The following is an 18,537-nucleotide window of genomic DNA, read 5'->3' as shown; positions in this document are numbered from 1 at the left end:
TCTCCCTTTCACTGAGACAAACATTTCATTTATTTCATGTTTTTCTTGTCAGTGCAGTTACACAGCCGGGCTGGGGACACAGATGGGCACAGCCTGGCTGGTTATGCATGGGCTGGGCTCAGCACACTGGCTGTTTCCATCTGACCCACAGTAACGGTGTCCAGGGTGGTGTCCTTAGTGGTACTGAGACATGTTCCATTTCTGCTTCCGAGGGCAAATTGACACAGAGCTGGCTCTGGTATCTCAGATGCTCATATTCCTGCATGCTCCTCTATGTTCCTGTGCAGCCAAGTATAATGTTGGCCAAGTGTGGTTTTTATTCCATTTTGTAAAGTGAAACAGAGTAGTTGTTGAAAGTTAACAAGCAACCTATGCGAGACTTGCTTCTTTGCTCTAGGACTTCTAGCTTTGCACTTGTATTAGACTTTTCAAATATCCCAAAGCATTAGGTAGACTTTTTTTTTTCTTTTATTTCCAAACATTTAGCAAAAAAATAACCATATGGAAAGAACTTTTAACTTTATTTCAAATTTTGACTCGGAGAGAATACAACATTTGGCCTGACTGAACCACTGAGTAAGCTGGAACTGGCAGTTTCTGTATTTTTCATGCTGACTGGCAGGTACTAGAATCTGTTGCCTTTTACACACACGAGAAACTAGAAGTATTTCACAATTGCCTGCTGAAATCCATACCCAAATATGGGGTGATCAATACTGTATCTTCCAGGTTTCCTCTTGATTTTTTTTTTTTTTTAAATTTTTAATATCATAGAATACCAGGTTGGAAGTGACCACAAATATCATCTGGTCCAACCTTTCTTGGCAAAAGTGCGGTGTAGACAAGACAGCCCAGCAGCATGTCCAGGTGAATCTTGAAAGTGTCCGATGTTGCAGAATCCACCACTTCCCTGAGGACATTATTCCAATGGCTGATTGTTCTCGTGAAAAATTTCCAGTTGTGTCCAGTTGGAATCTCCCCAGGAGTAACTTGCACCCATTACCCCTTGTCTTTTCGATGTGACTCCTTGTAAAAAGGGAGTCTCTATCTTCTTTGTAGCCATTCTTTAAATACTGGAACATGGTGATGAGGTCTCCCCAAAGTCGTCTTTTCTCAAGGCTGAACAAACCCAATTCTCTCAGCCTTTCTTTGCATAGTGGCTTCCCAATCCTTTGATCATCTTTGTGGCCTTTCTCTGAACACTATCCAGCCTGTCTACATATTTTTTGTTTAGCGGGGGCCAAAACTGAACACAGTATTCCAGGTGTGGCCTGACAAGTGCTGAGTGTGATGAATTCTCTGTCTCTGCTGGTGATGCCCTTGATGCAGCCCAGCATCCAGTTGTCTGTCTTTGTTGCAGCAGCACACTATTCACTTATATTGAGCTTGTTGTGCACCAGGACTCCCAGGTCCCTTTCCACAGAGCTGCTCCCCAGCCAGGTAAATCCCAGCCTGTGCTGCACTCCTGGGTCATGTTTTCCCAGGTGTGAGAGCTTACGTTTGTTCTTGTTGAACTTCATAAGGTTCTTGTTAGCTCAGTGTTCCAGCCTAGCCAGGTCATCCTGCAGGGTGAGTCTCCCCTCTGAAGTGTCCACTTCTCCACTCAGTTTGGTGTGATCAGCAAACTTCATCAGGTTACGCTTGATCCCATCATCCAGATCACTTAAGAAGATGTTAAACAGGGTTGGGCCCAATATTGATCCCTGGGGTCCCCAGTTGTGACAGGTTGCCAGTTGGAAAAGGAGCCATTTACCACCATCCTCTGGGTGTGTCCTGTCAGCCAGTTCCCCACCCTCCGCACACACCGCTTGTCTAGACTGTAATGTATGAGTTTCTGTAGGTGGAGGCTGTGGGAAACTATATCGAAAGCCTTGGAGAAATCCAGGTAGAGAGTGTCCACCACTTGCCCCACATGAACTGAGGATTTGTCATAGAAGGTGATCGGATTTGTCGAGCATGACTTGCCGCTGGTGAATCTGTGCTACCTTTTCCCAATCACGTGTTTCAATTGACTTGTGGTAGCCCCCAGGAGGACTTGTTCCATAACTTTCCCAGGAACTGAAGTAAGACTGATGGACCTATAATTTCATGGATCCTTCTTTAAGCCCTACTTGTAGATGGAGGTGACATTAGCTTCGCTCCAGTCTTCTGAGACATCCCCCGATCTCCACAGCTTCTCAGGACTGGTTATGAACAGGACTGAACAGGAAGGATCAGGGTTGCACCAAGTTTGTTGCTAAGGCTGTAAAAAAATTTTGACGTAATTAATGCCTTCAGAATATACATTTCTTTATGATTTGGAGAAAAGCCATTTACTTTTGGTGGGGAATAGTCCAATATGAGTATGTGCTGCATGGAAATGATGGGTGCGACAACTGTGCTCTTAGAGGGAGAGGGCCGGTCTCTCTTCTTAACAAGTGTAGCAGTGCAGCATGGAGTTGTTTTATACTCATGTACTGATAGCTGCAGTTCTGTGGTTGGTCGTGATGCTTTGTTTTGGTTTTTTAGAGTGGTTACGTGGCTTCAAGTATTGGAAATGGCCACATTTGCAAAAGATACAATAAACGGTACCATTTCCTGGGAACGACCTGGGCACCATGTAGGCTCTTTTGCAGCAGAATGCTCTGCCTCAGGGGAGGGTGGTTGTGCTGGCAATATTGCTGCCACTTAGTTCTTTAGTAAATACTAAAATACTAGAACTACCCCGAGAAAAAGGTACTTTTGCATTCAAGGCTTCTGCTCTAAATCCTGATGTCTGATAGCCATTCTTAGCTATGCTCACTGTTTGGTAGTCTGTAGTCTAATATAGAACATTTTTCTCAGAGAAAGGATCACTCTAGCCAAACACCTGCTTTATTTTTGCTGAATTCCTAGTTTTCTTATGGTGAGTCTGAGAGTGATACTACAAACTGAAATCACAAACAGAGGAATTGTATTTCAGGAAAGGACTACACCAAAGGACAAGATAAATAATGTGAAAACAAAGATCTTGTTTTCTTCCAATGTTCTTTCGCGACTGGACTAAAATGAGAAAAATGTGTGTGGGGTTGGGAAAACAAATACAAGCAACCTGATCCACTGCATAAGCAGAAGTCAAAATGAAAATTTTCAAGTATTCTAGAAAGCATCATCAGATCTTTGAAGTATTTAAGCTGACCTCTTCGTAACCTCCATATGCGCAGAGACAAAAGGACACGCCGAGAGGAAGCATGTCTGAAAGCATTACAGCAATGTGCTCCGGACAATGGACATGCTGAGCTGCGTGGTATTTAGAGTATTTGCATGGAGATTCTGTGGCATAGAGTATCAGTGTTTGAGCATTTTTCTTTACAGAACAGGACAACATTCCTGAAAGTAACAGCATTAAAAAATGGCATTTGGATACAGGTTCCAAGGGACTTGTTTTCTTGGGGGTGAGAACATGAGAGGAGACTTGGCGGATGAATTACACTGGTGCATTTCAAATGTGGGCCTGAGTTGCACCCCATGTTTTTTTTTCTTCCTCATCTGAATTGAAAAAAAATTAATTATGGGAAGATATTTATTGGAAAGACAGAAATAAGGAATGAGTGAAGAAAGAGACAGAAATCATCTTTCTTGTTTAATATTTTTAATAGAAGATTCTTGAGCTGGCTGGATTCTTAATTACCCTGGTAAAATAAATGCTAAATGAGTTAAGCTCAGTAGTAACAACAATGCATCTTTAAAGACTTGCTTAAATACAACTTTGGTTATGAAGGCAAGTAACTAATTAAATTCTAGTCATCTTTTTACACCAAGCAGGTCTTACACCTTCTCCCACAGTATAAATTTTAAATGCAAATGATTGGATTTGTACAAACATTATAGGGGACAGATTTTTACAGTACCAAATTAGACATGGAGACTGCTAATGACTGGCACCAGTCGTTGCCCGGGTGGTTGGCAACATAAATGCTGAAAGCTGCAGCGTCTTTTTTTTCCAGTCAAGCTGACATAGACTTCAATTCATAGGCTAATACAACCTATTCTTTTTTTTTCTTCGATTTTAAATATAAGAAATTCGAAGCAAAGTTGTATTATCATCTGTTAAATATTCTGCTGTCTGCCTCCCGCAAGGTGTTAGCAGAAAATGTTGTCAGTCAAAATATGTACGAGACAGTTCTGTGAGTGCCCAGTACAGCACCAGAGATTTGCCATGCTCCTACCGGCTTCTGCATTTATTGTTCACGCATGTCAATGAGATTAATTCCAACATCTAAATTAAAATTTCAGTATAAAAGGCCAGTTGGGGTTTTAGTTCTGAATTACTGGAGGATCCGTTGTTCCAACAATAATGTTTGTCAGTTTTTCATATTTCTTGTACATTTTAATTATAACTCATGAAATCTTAACCGATTACTCCTGGGTTAGACTCAGAATAATGTCACTGAAGGGTATTTTAATTTAATGGAAGCAGCATAACATCTGTTTCTAATGTTTTAAAAGCTAATTTATATGGAAATTTTGCTTTCACAGGAAGTCAATAGATACGTAGTTTTCTACCACCGCCTCTAAAAATTCAAAACTTAAATTAAAGCAATGCCATTCTTTCTTGTGGTAGCAGTATGACTGCATTTTCACAGCCTTTCATTCGTACCATTTTCCTTCTATTGAAATGAAGTTTTTATTTGTCTTTTGTAGTCGAGCCATCAAGACAAACCAGGACCTCCTGCCCGAGACGCCGTGGACCCATATCTTCTACAATGACTTTTGGGGGACGCTGCTCACTCACAGCGGGAGCCACAAGTCCTACAGGCCTCTCTGCACGCTCTCTTTCCGCATTAACCATGCTGTTGGAGGGATGGACCCGTGGGGCTACCACCTGGTGAACGTCCTGTTACACGCTGCCGTCACAGGCCTTTTCACAAACTTCTCCAGGATCCTGTTTGGGGATGGGTACTGGACCTTGATAGCGGGTCTGCTGTTTGCATCTCATCCGATCCACACGGAAGCCGTGGCGGGGATCGTAGGGAGGGCAGACATTGGAGCCTGCCTCTTCTTTCTGCTTTCTCTGATGTGTTACGTGAAGCACTGCTCTACCAGAGGTTCCTCACCGAGTACTTGGGGCTGGATCGTGGGAGCGGGGCTGTGTGCGGGGTGCAGCATGCTCTGGAAGGAGCAAGGAGTGACTGTTCTGGCCATTTCAGCGGTATACGATATCTTTGTGTTTCATCGGCTGAAAATGCATCAGATCATTCCTGCTTTATACAAGGTGAGTCTCCTTTTCTTTTCCGTAAGCTATTTGTAAGGCACCAGTCACTGTTAAACAGGTGCTAAATGAGTTTTCAAGTATGCAATAATTCTTAGTAGTTTAGTCAACTCCCAAAAATAAGCACAGATGTCTAATGCTGAAAGAACACTTAAAGCACCTTAGTATGGGTTTTTTACATTTTGTTTAAACAATATGTTAGTATCCATTGCTGTTACTTGATGCTTGGGAGGTATTTTTTTCAATTACTTTCTCTGCTTCCAGCAGCTCCCTCCTCATTCTGTTTACTGTGGAGCACTGGATATCTGGCTGCCTTTTGCAAAGAATTCATTCATGCTCTTATCCTCTTGTATCTTGCAAACTCAGCTTAGTTTGGTGGGGTGTGCAAGTGCAGCAGCTGATATCATCTACAGGCTCCCTGAGGCAAAAATAGAGCTCTTACTGTTCTGGCTTAACGGAGATCCGTAGGACCTGGGTGCATGCCTTTGGCGTGTATTTTTTTCTTCCCCTAGTAGGAGCTATGACTCAAATGTATTATTGCCTTAACAAAATAAATATTTCACATTTTTTAACTTCTTGCCCAAGAACAAACGAGTAAAATAAGCAAACAAACAAGCAGGCCCACAAAAACCCCCTAATTTCCCTCTCCCAAAACCACATGGATTTTAGTGGTACCCAGAAACCCCAGCTGAAATCAAGACTCATTTACATCAGTTGCTGTACAAATGAGTAAGCTGAGTATATGTAAGTTATTTTCAGTGGAATGGCTTTCTTTCAGAAAAATACTGACTTAACAAGGGGAAAACGTTTCACAGGGACACAAGTTGTGACATTTTTCAGTGAGATGTAACCAAAAAAAGCAGTAAACCAAAATAAGGCTTTGCAATCTATCGCAAACACTGTTTCTTTAAAATTCTGATTTCTCATTCAAATGAATTGAAAAGGAATTGTGGATTTTGATAGTGATGATTTGTGCTTGTATAGAATTTTTACATCTGTAGTTTACAAGGAAAACAGTAAAGTCAAAAAAACCAAGCAGTGTCTGGTAGTTCCCTCTTACACTGCTGTGACATGTTGATTTAGTTATCATGCTCTTTCTGACAAAACTGAAAAGGAATTTTTTTTTTTTTTAAACTTATGTATATTGGAGTATGTAAGACCTCTGAATGTCAGTATCCAAATACTGTCCCCCATTGTCCACCTAATGTTCAGTGGAAACAAACAGTAAAATAATTAAGGATTGTTTGTTTGGTTTTTTGAGAGTGCATTGTAAAGCAAGCTTCATTCTGATAGATACAGGATGAGATTTTGTAAAGTGTTTCAGGGAGTTTGGTTCATAACTCAAGTGTTAGTCTATCCTATAGAATTAAACAGTGGTAGAAACATTCATATGGCACATACACAATTCTGGACACCTTGTTCATGACTTCACACCAAATCTAAACCAGTGTTCCTCACAGTCTCTCCTCATTGCAGCCTGCAATGTCCAAGATACAGTCATGGACCTGGGAAGTTTTTTATTACAGAATACTCATTGCTCAAAAACAAAACTGTTGCAGACATTTCTGAAAATTTTTTCATGGGGAAAAGCTTTTTTCCCATTTCTTCCCCTTTTCTGCTTCAGGGCTGAGCTAAAGTTGGTCCAGAAAAGACCTAAGTGACACAGGTGAAATCCAAGCTTCCACATCCTAACTCTTTGAACACGAGGCCTCTCTTCCGACGTGTGGAGCTCTACATTTGGACACCTGTCTTATCAATGGATAATTTGCGAATGGCCAATGTGCTTGGAGTTGAGAAACAATTTTTTTGATTGTAGCATGTCTGACCAATGTTCGATGAATCTTGACCATGAAGGCAAGCTAGATGCTGTCTAAATAAAATTAATTCTTAAATAACTTGAAGATGATTATGCTGTAAGATTAGCATTTTAAATTGATAACTTGGCTCTTCTGAAATCATTAGTAAGAACAGAGCTAAGTTTTCTTACTAAAAGCTTTGGTTTTAGTTTTGTTCTATGTGTTTATACCTACAATAGCAAAGACAAATGTGTGTGGGGTTTTTTAAGTTTTGTATTTAAAATAATCAAAAACCTAAAGTATGTAGCCAATAGATTAATTTTTGCATTATGCAGAATTAGAGTACAGACTCAAACAAAAATGAAGAAAACTTCAACTCAGAATCTCTTTGGGATCATTTGGGTGTTGCCTTTTTCTTGCTGCTGCTTTGGCCTTAAATAAAATGTGTCCATAATAAGAACTGACAAATTCTTTCCACTAGAACAAACTGTAAAAACCTCTTTAAGCAAACAAAATCAACTTTTGGATGAAGGAGGTTTTGGTGTGTTTTTTTTTTTAATGTTGCTGTCTACACTTTTTCTTGCTTGAAAAGACATTCCTGCATTTCAAATTGCACGAGACCAGAGCAGCCATCTACAAATGAGTCATCCTGTGCTATCCAACTGTCTTGAGCATTTTAAAAGCTGGAGTATGGTTTAAACTGAAATAAAAATACCTCCCACCAAACAAAACCTCATCTCATCAGAGGACTCCTTATTAAAATGTCTGGGCAATTAGAAAGAATAGTGTCCATTTACCTGTTCCGGAATTTGTGCTTTGTTTTTTCCCAGTGTAAACACTGGGGGAATGCAACTGGAGGAGGAAGGAGGGGGGAAAAAAAAAAATCAAAAAGGGCAGTCCAGGAAAAAGTTGTGGTCTTTTGTAGTGCATCGGAGGGGGGGATGTGTAGACTGGAATCAACGAAGGAAGGAAAATAATTTAAAGAGATGGTTAGCTTAAATCTGAACTTAATAAGTAAGCAGTAGTGATATGAAACAGAACTCAGCATGACCCTGTAGCTCTGTTAGGGAATGGCAGAAAAGAGTTACCCCTTTCAATCTACCTCACCTTGAGCTAAACCCTGTCCAGCTGAGCTGACACAGCTGTTTCCTAAGCCGTGCTGCAAACTGGAACCAAGAGGAAATACAGGTAAAAAATAAACCTTAACACCTGCCTCCCCCCCAAAAAAAATCACAAATATATCTCTAAGGAGTTATTTTAAACCTGAATCAATTCAGTTATATCCAGTCCTCATCATTGCCCTACAAACAGCTGTACTGGCAAACACGGAGAGGAAAGCTGAGGTCTGGGGGTAGAAACATGGAGCGGAGAGCAAGGGACTTACGGGAGTGGGTGGTTGAGGACCTGGGCCGGCTTGCTGCCAGACTATGGCTTTTGGCTTCTATAAGCCTTTTCAGAATATACCACTGGGGAAACTGAGACATGATTAATTATGTTTAAAGAATAGTAAAACCACTGACCTTTTTCAGGATGGTCAGTGAAGGATGAGCTGGTAAAAGTAGCTTTAAACATGCTCCAGTAGATGGTAGGGGATGGCATTGGGGTGGCAAGCCTGGTTTTTCCATTTTTATTCTTCCTTATGGCCCGAGTGGCCAATAAATATGAAATGGTGGCTACTACACCAGACTAGTAGCTGTTTACTAGGCTCACACCTATTACCATGTGAGTCCTGATTTGTCACATCGAACACATGGCAGCATCCCAGTGTGATCTGAGTAGACTGAGAGGGCTTTTGAACAAGGCAGCTGCAGAGCAGGACCACCAGCAGAGCAGCTGAATATTACCCCTTGTTTAGAAGCTATTCTTAATGCACTTTAAAAATGTATATCGTAGCTACTTATTAAACTATCCAGCTCTTTTCCCTGTCATCTGTGTACTGGTTATTCAGTGGAACTTGGCTGCTGATTTTTTTCCTTTTGCCAAGTCTTGCATTCCCGTCTGCCTGTGATGCTCTCACTCTGGCTGGCAAAGTTGTCAGTCTGGACCCAGTTTCATTTGGTTAGCTCTATTTTATTCTGTCTGACTGCCTCTCAATGCGCATGCTGACAAGAATGTATTCGCTGTCTTTAAGTCAGCAGATTTTGATTGAAGTGTATTTATTGCGATCGTAAATGAGTTGTTTGAAATGAGAGCAATTAAAAAAAAAAAAGTGGTGCTCTACTGGGGCAAAGCATTCCTTATGGACGAAAGCGAGGCTTTTGTTTCATCTGTCAGTATTTTAGACCTTGAGTCATTTCCAGCATAAGTTGTGTAGCAGGTATGCTGATTGATTGAGTTGTCATGTGTCATAGGCATCAGATGATTGTACCTGTCAGCGTCTAGACCTGCGCAAATTAAACGGCCAAAAGTGTAAGGGTGGGATGGGGAACCCGAATATGGGAGAGAGCTGTGATCAAGTTCGTAATTATAGAAAATATGCAAATTCAGAAGCCTAATTCTTTTGTGCTTGCAATCTGCAGCTTGAGAGCAGAACCATTAATCAACATTGCAGTACAGAGTCTTCTGTCCAATTAGCAGTACAAAGCTAATATAAACCCTATTGTGCTGCCCTTTTTTTTTTTTTTAAAGTGGAAATGGAACTGGACATTAGCAGTTAAAAAGATGGGGCAAATGCATTTGAAGCTCATTTTTAATATAATGGTAATGATAAAATATTTATTGCTCTGTGGTTTATGTGTACAAACTGCCTTACAGAAATAACTAAACCAGATGTATGTTCTACTAATGTTACACTGCTACAGTACCGTTACATTTTACCAGATCAACATATTGTTAGTACAGGGAGTTTGTTGCACCGAAATAAGGAAACCTCTCTTTTCCCGTCACTTATTTGGTTAAAATTTCCCTCCGGGAGGTCTGTCTCACATGTGGAATTAGTTATTGGTATCTATAGCTCAACGTGGACCACAAATTGGATTGCAGGATGCATTATCTAACCTTCTGTGCTATTATAACAGTGTTGGTTTTGTAAAAAGCAATTTTATTGGAGACCTATATTTTATTTAAGGTAATGATGTAAACTTGGGGCCGCCATAGATGACATGGTCAACCACCAAACCAAGTTTTATAAAACACTCCTTTATGGCCTTGGAACAGCCTTAGTTGTGGGCGATATGTATGATTCCTTCGCACAACAAAAAATTCTGGGTATTAGGTAAAGCTACTGATTTTTGAGAACACTAAACTTGAAATAAGCCACTTTCTGCATTCTTTACTCTTTGAAGTTGCTACTTTTAGGGCTGTCATGCTTTGGAAAGCAATTTCAAAATAAAATGCTACTGTTATTTTAAATTTGCGGTTTTATCCTTCTCTTCTGTGAAGCTCTAAAGCTGTAGCAATGTAGTAGTTGCTCCTGCTTGTTTTTCACCTCTTCTCTACCTACAAGTTATGCCATTTTGCAGCAGATTTATCACTATTTAAAATCTAGCTTGATTCTTTATTTTCCACTTATTTTCTACAATCTAAGGAATTTTATTATGCTTGAACTTACCCGGAAGCCTGGATATTTTGGCAGATCTGATTGGCAAGCTATTATTTTGTGATTTTTCGCAAACACTTGTGTGGGTATGGTCCAGCCATGGTCCCATGTGTTTGATGTACAGACTGTTAGAGCAGCACCCGCTTCCCTGCAGGACAGACTTCATTCTTGGAGCCAGATACTTAGTAAACATACTTTTCCTTGAAACTGCTTTCGTCCCAGATAAAAATGATAAATAACTTACAGCTTCAAAACATGACTTGACCTCTCACACGTTCATTTCGTCTAACCAGAACTGCATATTCAAGTGCGCTAAGCTGTTAAATGTTGCATTTGTGCATCCGTAACCTTTTGCATTGCAAGAGCTGAGGAAAAGATTAGGAGCTCCATTGCCAGCTGGGACCCCATTTGTTTCCTAGCTGTTATCTCTCATTCTGCAGTGGTCAGCCGAGGGTTAATTTTTCTGGCAGCTTTAAGCCTGTACAGAATTGTGGAAATGCTGAGACAAATGTGCCTGCACATACATTGCTCGTATTTGCGGATGAGCCAGCCTGGTGCTTTTCTCTTCACCCTGCTGGATGGCAGCAGCATGAAGCCTGTATGGTTTTGACCATCACTCCCCCTCCCTCAAGCAGATATCTCCTAGACAAAAGAAGCTTTTTGCAATTTACTTCTTTCTTGACAATTTCAAGTAGCTAATACTTGCTGTTTCATGTACTTCCCACAGCTCCTTGCTGCTTTTGCTTTTGATCCTGAAATAAGAAAAGCAAGATTGTCCTCCGCTATCTTTCTTCTCGGAGAGATTGATCTCCTGCAGGTCCCTGTGATGTCAGTGGAGTGGTACTGAATTGGTTATCAATATGTATAAATAGCTGTTTTGGCCTGAAAATATTTTCATGGGGTGATTTAAACCACTGAAACAGATCACATATTACAGAAATACAGCATCCTAAGGCAAATTTAGCAATACTTTGAAGTCACTGGCTTAAAATGGATTGTATTTTAATATTAAATCTGTAATGTCTTTATTGGAACTGCTACTAAAATCTGCATTACTTTTGTCTACCCACCTGAAGTGTACAATAATATTTTGGAGACTATATTTGACAGTTCCTCCCTAGAAAGATGGAAAAGGCAAAGGCTTCTTGAATATTTTTAAATGAGTAAGTAAATAAAGAAAAAGAGAAGCCTTTTCATGTTTACAGAGACTGGGAAGACATGAAGAACCTTCAGTTTAACAGAGAGCTTAGTTTTCTAGAGAAAGGTTGTCACTGTCTTCAGTCTTGCGTAAGATTTATACAGCATGGTAGTATGCAAATTATGCTGTGTTCTTCCAGCCTTCCCCCTGGCTTAAAAAGGATCTCATTTGTGAAAAATCTTGCAGGGACTTTGCACAGTTGATGTTAGCACTTAGTTTCATCTTGAGATTACATGCCAATTACTAACACCAAGAACAGTGTGACTTTTTCATGGTGCTGTTTAATTGCATGGTATTGGTGGGGTTGCTACCTTCCAGGTTACAAAACCTGTGCAAATAATATCAGTCTGACAGTGTTACTTTCCTAGCTTTTAGTGTTCTCAAAATAGTTGACGAATCAAGTGACCAAATTTACCATAGTGTGTAACAACTGCGTTTCAGAACATTAGGAATATTCACGGATGTTGTTTTTTCTTCATCTCAGTGATTACTTCAGCTTCCTAACTGAAGAAGCTTTGTAAAACCATGTTATTCTAACAGCTGGAAATTTTCCTGTTTAAAATATCAGTATAAAAAGAACAGTTAAATTTCATGCTTTTTGGTAGAGATGATCAGTGTATTAACTATTTTATGCTGAGATAATGAGACTTGGGTACCAGTGAACTTTGAGAGATAACAAATATATGCAGCTTTGGCCTACCTTCAGTTTTCCATTTGTTCACGACCTGGAAGGCCATGTCCCTTTTCCCTCTAGCTCTGCTTCTCCCATGAGTCAGTTGTCTGGGTACTGAACCACAAAATGGAGAAAACAACATGTAATGCTAAAGATAAGTGGTGTCTTAATGAGTTAAATGTCTCCTGGTGCAATTCCTTTTGCTTCAGGAGTTATGCCTTTCTGCTTAAACCTGTTTTGGTGTCTTGGTTAAAACGCATGCATTCATGATCATATTCATCAAGTGTGTATCCCTCGTGTTTGTTAAGTGCCAGACAGAAGGTTTATACCTGTGCCTTGCATGCAGATGTTCAGTCATGAGTACTTTACCCCACTAATGTCATGTTTAGGCACCTAAATGTCCCGATTTGATGAAGTGCTAAATGCTCGTGTTGCTCCTGGTGGGTTTTACTGAATGAACCCATTGCACTCGGTCGATCCCAGCCAAATAGCAAGCTACACTTGTCAGCTCCCGGCAGTCAGGGAATGCACTAATAGTGTCAGAAGAGCAAAACCTGTCAGTATGTCCCCAGTCAGAAACAAATAGATTAGGGTGCAAGTGCAGCTTCTGGACGCCCCAAGTTCTGACTCCCAGCAGCGCGTTACAGCTCCTTCGGGAAAGACAACACTGCTGAGAGAATGTGAAGATCAGGCTCCTGAATTTTGGAGCGTCTTAACAGTCGTTACTTAATTTTCAGAACTGGAGTGCTTGGAAAGCGTTGGCTGAGTCTATTCGATAGAACTATATTCTCAAAGACACTCGTCTTCCTAGAGTCCTACCCATGGGAGGGCCATTCCTGGTACACGGGCACAAGCCCTGATTCCAGATCTGGGAGAACGGATGCAGACCCTGAGCCACGAGGGACACTTTTCTCTTGGTTTTAGGTTTAATTGTGAATTTCCTGGCTTACGCTCATTTTTATCTAAGTCATAATGTTTTAATGATTACATGCACGCCTTTTCCAAGTGGAGTGATTCTGAACATTAACCTGTGTACAGAGTTACAATATTAAAAAGGGGGTAAATACAAGTGTATGAGATTTACAGTAGAAAAAGGCAGTTGTGATAGAAGGCAGCAAACATTTTCTAGCATACTTACTGGAGAAACTGAATGATATTTTGTAAATATGCCTGTATTTCTTTTTCCAGCTGCAATGTAGATTAAGTATGGGGAGGGAGGAACCCAGGCTTGCAGTCCCATAGCTGACTTTATGGGTCAGTTGTTAGGAGGTAAATTTCTAGCCTCACTAACCTTGAACGTCTCTTGGAAAAAAGAAGAATCCCTTGATGCTGCAGATAGTCCACACTGGGAGGAGGGAGGAAACAAAATATTTTTCGTTCCTAAGTTTCTAGGAAACTAATTGAAAATGCACATGAGGAAATTATGTTAAAATTATCCAGAAGCTTTTGAGGGGAGGGAGAGAGGATTTGTGTACTTTGTGCTCTTAAATGCCAGGTAGAACATATGTACCTTTTTATGACCAGAATGGTAGGACTTTCAGACACATACACAGATTACTTCCAAGGCTGTAGATTTGATTGGGTTGTGCAGAAGTCAGAGCTTCTGTGACGTTTAATCACCAGAATCTTGTTTTTTTCCTTGACAATAAAATATGGAAATAAAGTCCCATAGCAACAAAGTCTTCAAAGCGCGTGTAGGGGCATATTGAGTTAATAAAGGCAATGAGGGAGCAGGGGAAAAGAGAGGGTAGAATTGTGTTGAGGCTCTGTAAATTCTTTTACTCCCAGAAAACAGGACATTGGGGGTTAGGGATAAATTTTTTGCATGTTTTAGTCTGCATGTTTTAAAAGTATCCTGGGCAGCTTGTACTGCTGTAGAGCACAATGAAACTTGCGTCAACAGCAGTGTTTATTTAGTGGGGATTGTGAGATTACAGTTTATTTTTCAAAATATATGTTTATTGTAGTTGTATCTCTTACTTGGAGACTTTTCTCCTTAAAAGACATTATTAGAAGTGGCAAAACATCACCACAAAATAGCTCCTGTGAGATTTAAAATAGAAGAAATGCCATTTTTTTAAACTTTAGTTCTTGCTTCTTTGGACTACTTTATATATAGCTTTTTTGGCTTCTTGTAATTTGAAATCTCTGGAAAGTCAGCAATTTTGTAGAGTTATTTTTGTTGTTGTTGTTGCTTTTGGTTTTTGTTTAAACCATTATGCATTTTTACCTCTTCTGACTTGAGCTGTTAAGGAAGAATTTGACTTTTTGTGGGTAATTCTGCCTGAGAATATGGATTAAAAAATAGCTGGTTCTGTGATTATGCAATCTTCCAGAACAAAAAGTATCCAACTATATATCTTTATCCCAGTTCTAAATCCCTTCCAGCTAGGATTGCAGAGCTCCCTCTTGTCATGTTATTAAGGGGAAAGTTACCTAAAGAATGTATATTTTTGCCTTGCTTGCTTTGCACCTTCTCTGATCTCTTACCGATTCACACACATGCATATCTCTCATATGGAAGGAAAAAAAAAAAAGAGTAAAAGCCCTACCAAACAAGCTAAACAAAAACCCCAGCCCAACACAAAACAAAAAAACCAGTCAAAACAAACAACCAAGCAAAAAAACCCAAATCAAACCAAAATGAACGCCCTACAAAACAAACGAACAAACAAAAACCCTTCCAAAAAAAGCCACCCCACCTTCCGTTCATGCACCTTTGTTCTGGTAGTGACATCTTTCCTTGGAAGAGGAAATCAATTAATTGTTTCAATCAACTTCTGTAAAAGATCTTAGTGGTAAGAAATTCTTATCTGAAGTTAGATCTGTGCCGTCACTTATGCAGTTAGCGATAATCGTAAAATGTGGGAGTATCCAAGGTAGCGAACTCAAGGGACCTTGGTACAGGCTGCAAAAATGGATCTAAAGGCAAGGGAAGTAGTTGGGTTCCTTGGCTGCCTGATACTAGACTGGTATTAGTGCATGATATTTGTAGCTGGCCAGGCAGATACATATACACCACTCATGATTTGACCTGAGTATTCGTGAGCCCTCTTTTTATCAGGACACCCTGTAATCAAAATAAGTTAGCACGGTCATCATCTCAGGCCTTCCAAAATCAGGAGTAAGTGCTAATAACAGAGGTGAACATTCACTTTGGAAAGTTTTCATTTGCTTTTGTTTTGCAAATCTATAGAATAAATCATTTCAGGATAATCCTGAAAGTTGAAAAGGGGAAAGAAAAATTCCTTACATGATGAAAATTGTGCTTCTTACTTGATGTTTGGGTACTATAAAACAAAACCGTGAGCTGGCTGCGGTTGTGGCAGATTACTTGGCCTCTAAACAGTCCGACATTTAACTGCAATTACACTTTAGGTATTATATGTAACCCAAATTAAATGACCAAAAAAAAAAGGACAATTCATGTATGTTCATATTTTAATTGTTGTTTTGGTAGCTCTATGTTGATATATTTTGAAGATGTGTAGTTTCTAAAACCAGCTTTAAAAAGCATCCCTCTTTTAAATCCATCAGTTTTCAATCTAGAAAATTGTTTTCCCTTGGTTGTAGACCATGATATATATGGTGCTGTATTAGCTCTAGTCCCTTGCAAGTACCAGTTTCTGCTCATGATATGGTGTGTTGTCAGCAATCTGTGCAGAGTAGCAAAAAGGTTGATGTGTCCTTGCTCTCTCAGGTTGGTCTCCAAGGCTCTGCGGTACCCAGATGGTTCCTCTGTGCTCTGATGATCTGATAATAACCCCTGCCATCATCAAGTGAAATAATAAAGATACAGGTGTCAGTGTAGCTTTTTCACTAACACCTGCCTTGTTCATATTTGTGACTGCAAATCTACATCCAGTAAGGAAGTGATATATTAATGTAATAGCTACATGGCATAGATCTCTCTCTTTTAGTTATAGCCTGATTTCCTACTAGAAATAAATTCAGTCTGAAATGATAACCGCATTCTGAAGCAGCAGTGATTTAGTAGGTTTATTAATGAAGACAGTGCTCTTTGACATAGTCCTTAATGTACAGTGTTTTTAACTTCAGGTCTATACCAATCCTAATTAAAGCTTTTTTTTTTTTTTTTCCCCTCTTTCTATATTTGAATGAAAGAATTCTGATGCCTGCTTATGTCCAACACTTTGGACTAGCTGCCTAAAGTGTAAGAAATAAAGGGAGAAATGAGTAATGATGAAAAAAAAGGAAGAATTGAATGAAAAGCTGAGTGTATGATAAGGAAGGGAAATTTGGGAATCTCTACAGGCTATTCTTATATTAATCAGCAGAACTGTTCTTATCAGCCAGAGCATGCAGCACCTGTGCTCTGTCCTTATTGTAGGCAGTGTTTGTAGGTTTTCTTATAAGTTTTGGCAGGCTAATGAAAAATGAAATTTTATAAAATCTGATTTGGTATATGACCTTGCATTCTGTGGCACTTAGTGGTTAGCAACCAACACATTGCCTTACTGGGGTAATAAATTCATGTTTTAATACAGTTATTTGTTTTACTTGTAGCGTAGCAGACAGCTTCAAACCCTCAGGGGCATCTTTTTAAGTCTGTCTGTCAGACCGTCTGCTTTGCTATTTTGTCCTCTGGGCTTGGTTACAGTATTTTGATTAAATGTTGCATTACTGTGATACATAAATGATTTGAAATATTCAGATTTCTTTTTTAAAAAAATACATATTTAAAAGAAACCCAAACATTCATGTCCAGAAACTCACTGCAGAGTTAACCTTTTTGTGAGTCCCAAAGCCATCCTGCTCAGCCTGTAAACACAAAGAGGTGCACCAAAATGGCTCAGAAATTTTGTCACTGAAAATCCTAGAATTGCTTTCTAAAATTATGCATATTTGCATCTTGAATCATAACATAGTTTAAGTTTCTGTTGAGTCCTTTCAGGAAATGCAATTTTCTGTGCATTAAAGGAAATAAGTAAATTGTTTTCCATTTTTTTCCCCTGTTGGTAGTGTTGGTGGCTGTGGAAATTGAAGTACATCAAGTTTTCTATACCTTGGTTTTTGGTAATCTGATATATTCTGCTATTAGCTGGCTGGTACAGCCAATTGTGAATTACATAGGCTCCTTGAGGAAATATAGACCCCCTCGTGAAAGCTTAATTAAATGCAAATGTCCAGTTAACATTATCACAACTTCAGCAGTTCTGCATTTGAATGTTATATCCTTATTCTATGTGCTGTCCTTAAGAGCTGATGGCCACATGTTTTTAACATGGGACTGTTGACTTTTCTGGGTGCAGTGACCTCTGAAGATCTTACTGAACAGGACCCCCATGTTCAGAAGTTGTGTGTGGTGTGTGTTGGTTTTTTTTCCTCTTGAGATACTCAATGATCTAATAGACGCTGCCTTTATGATATGCTTAAGCTGTCATGGGTGCAACTCTACTTGTGTGCAGGAAATAGTGACATTTTTCCTGGCTGTGAAAATAGTTTGAAATCTAGTTCTGATGTGACTAATGCTAATTTTTTTTTTTTTTTTTTTGGAAGGCACATGATCATGCAAATCTTTGTCAAGATTTGCTTCACAAATTTTACTTTGGTCACTATTTGACCATGCTTTCTTAGTGTGTAGGCCACAAATGACTGGGCCTGAAGAGGGTTACCTAGAGATACTCCCCCCAAAATGGGAGGCTGATTAAACAAGATCTAAACTGTCAAAGCATTAGTAAAAAGGCTTTTTATTTCCTGAAAATATGGTTTTCAAAATGGATCTACAATAAAGTAGTCATAATATTTTTCAAGTTATTGGAAAAATCGCAGAAAAGAGAAAGAAGAGAAATAGCAGAAAAGGGAAAGGTGACTGTTTTGCATAGCTTCTCCCTGTCATGCAGAGAGAAAATCTTTCATTAGTTGGAAAATATTGTATGCTTTGGATGGTTAAAAATTTGGAGGTGTATAATACAGGTAAATAAATCCTAAATGTTTGCCCATTGCTTTGGCTGCTGCTCAAATTTGGTTAATCAATCTCCACCTTAAGGTACTGTTTGGGACCCCACTGGACAGTAAGGAGTTTCCATCTGAAGTTACAGCACAATGGACTTAAAGGATTATTGTTCTACTAGAAGATTT

The 18,537-nt window shown here is 39.5% G+C and overlaps 1 protein-coding gene across 1 annotated transcript in view; it reads left to right on the top strand.

Moving 5' to 3' along the window:
* TMTC2 (transmembrane O-mannosyltransferase targeting cadherins 2) overlaps positions 1–18,537 on the top strand; it is a 255,769-nt gene that overhangs the window by 100,027 nt on the left and 137,205 nt on the right. The window contains exon 2 of the mRNA XM_065639501.1: positions 4,663–5,233. Coding sequence (XP_065495573.1) covers positions 4,663–5,233 — 571 coding nt within the window. The remainder of the gene's footprint in view (positions 1–4,662; positions 5,234–18,537) is intronic.

The sequence above is a fragment of the Caloenas nicobarica genome, chromosome 1, assembly GCF_036013445.1.
Source record: "Caloenas nicobarica isolate bCalNic1 chromosome 1, bCalNic1.hap1, whole genome shotgun sequence".
Lineage (NCBI taxonomy): Eukaryota > Metazoa > Chordata > Aves > Columbiformes > Columbidae > Caloenas > Caloenas nicobarica.
Note: the sequence above shows the minus strand (reverse complement) of the source record. Positions and strands in the feature narration are given on the sequence as shown.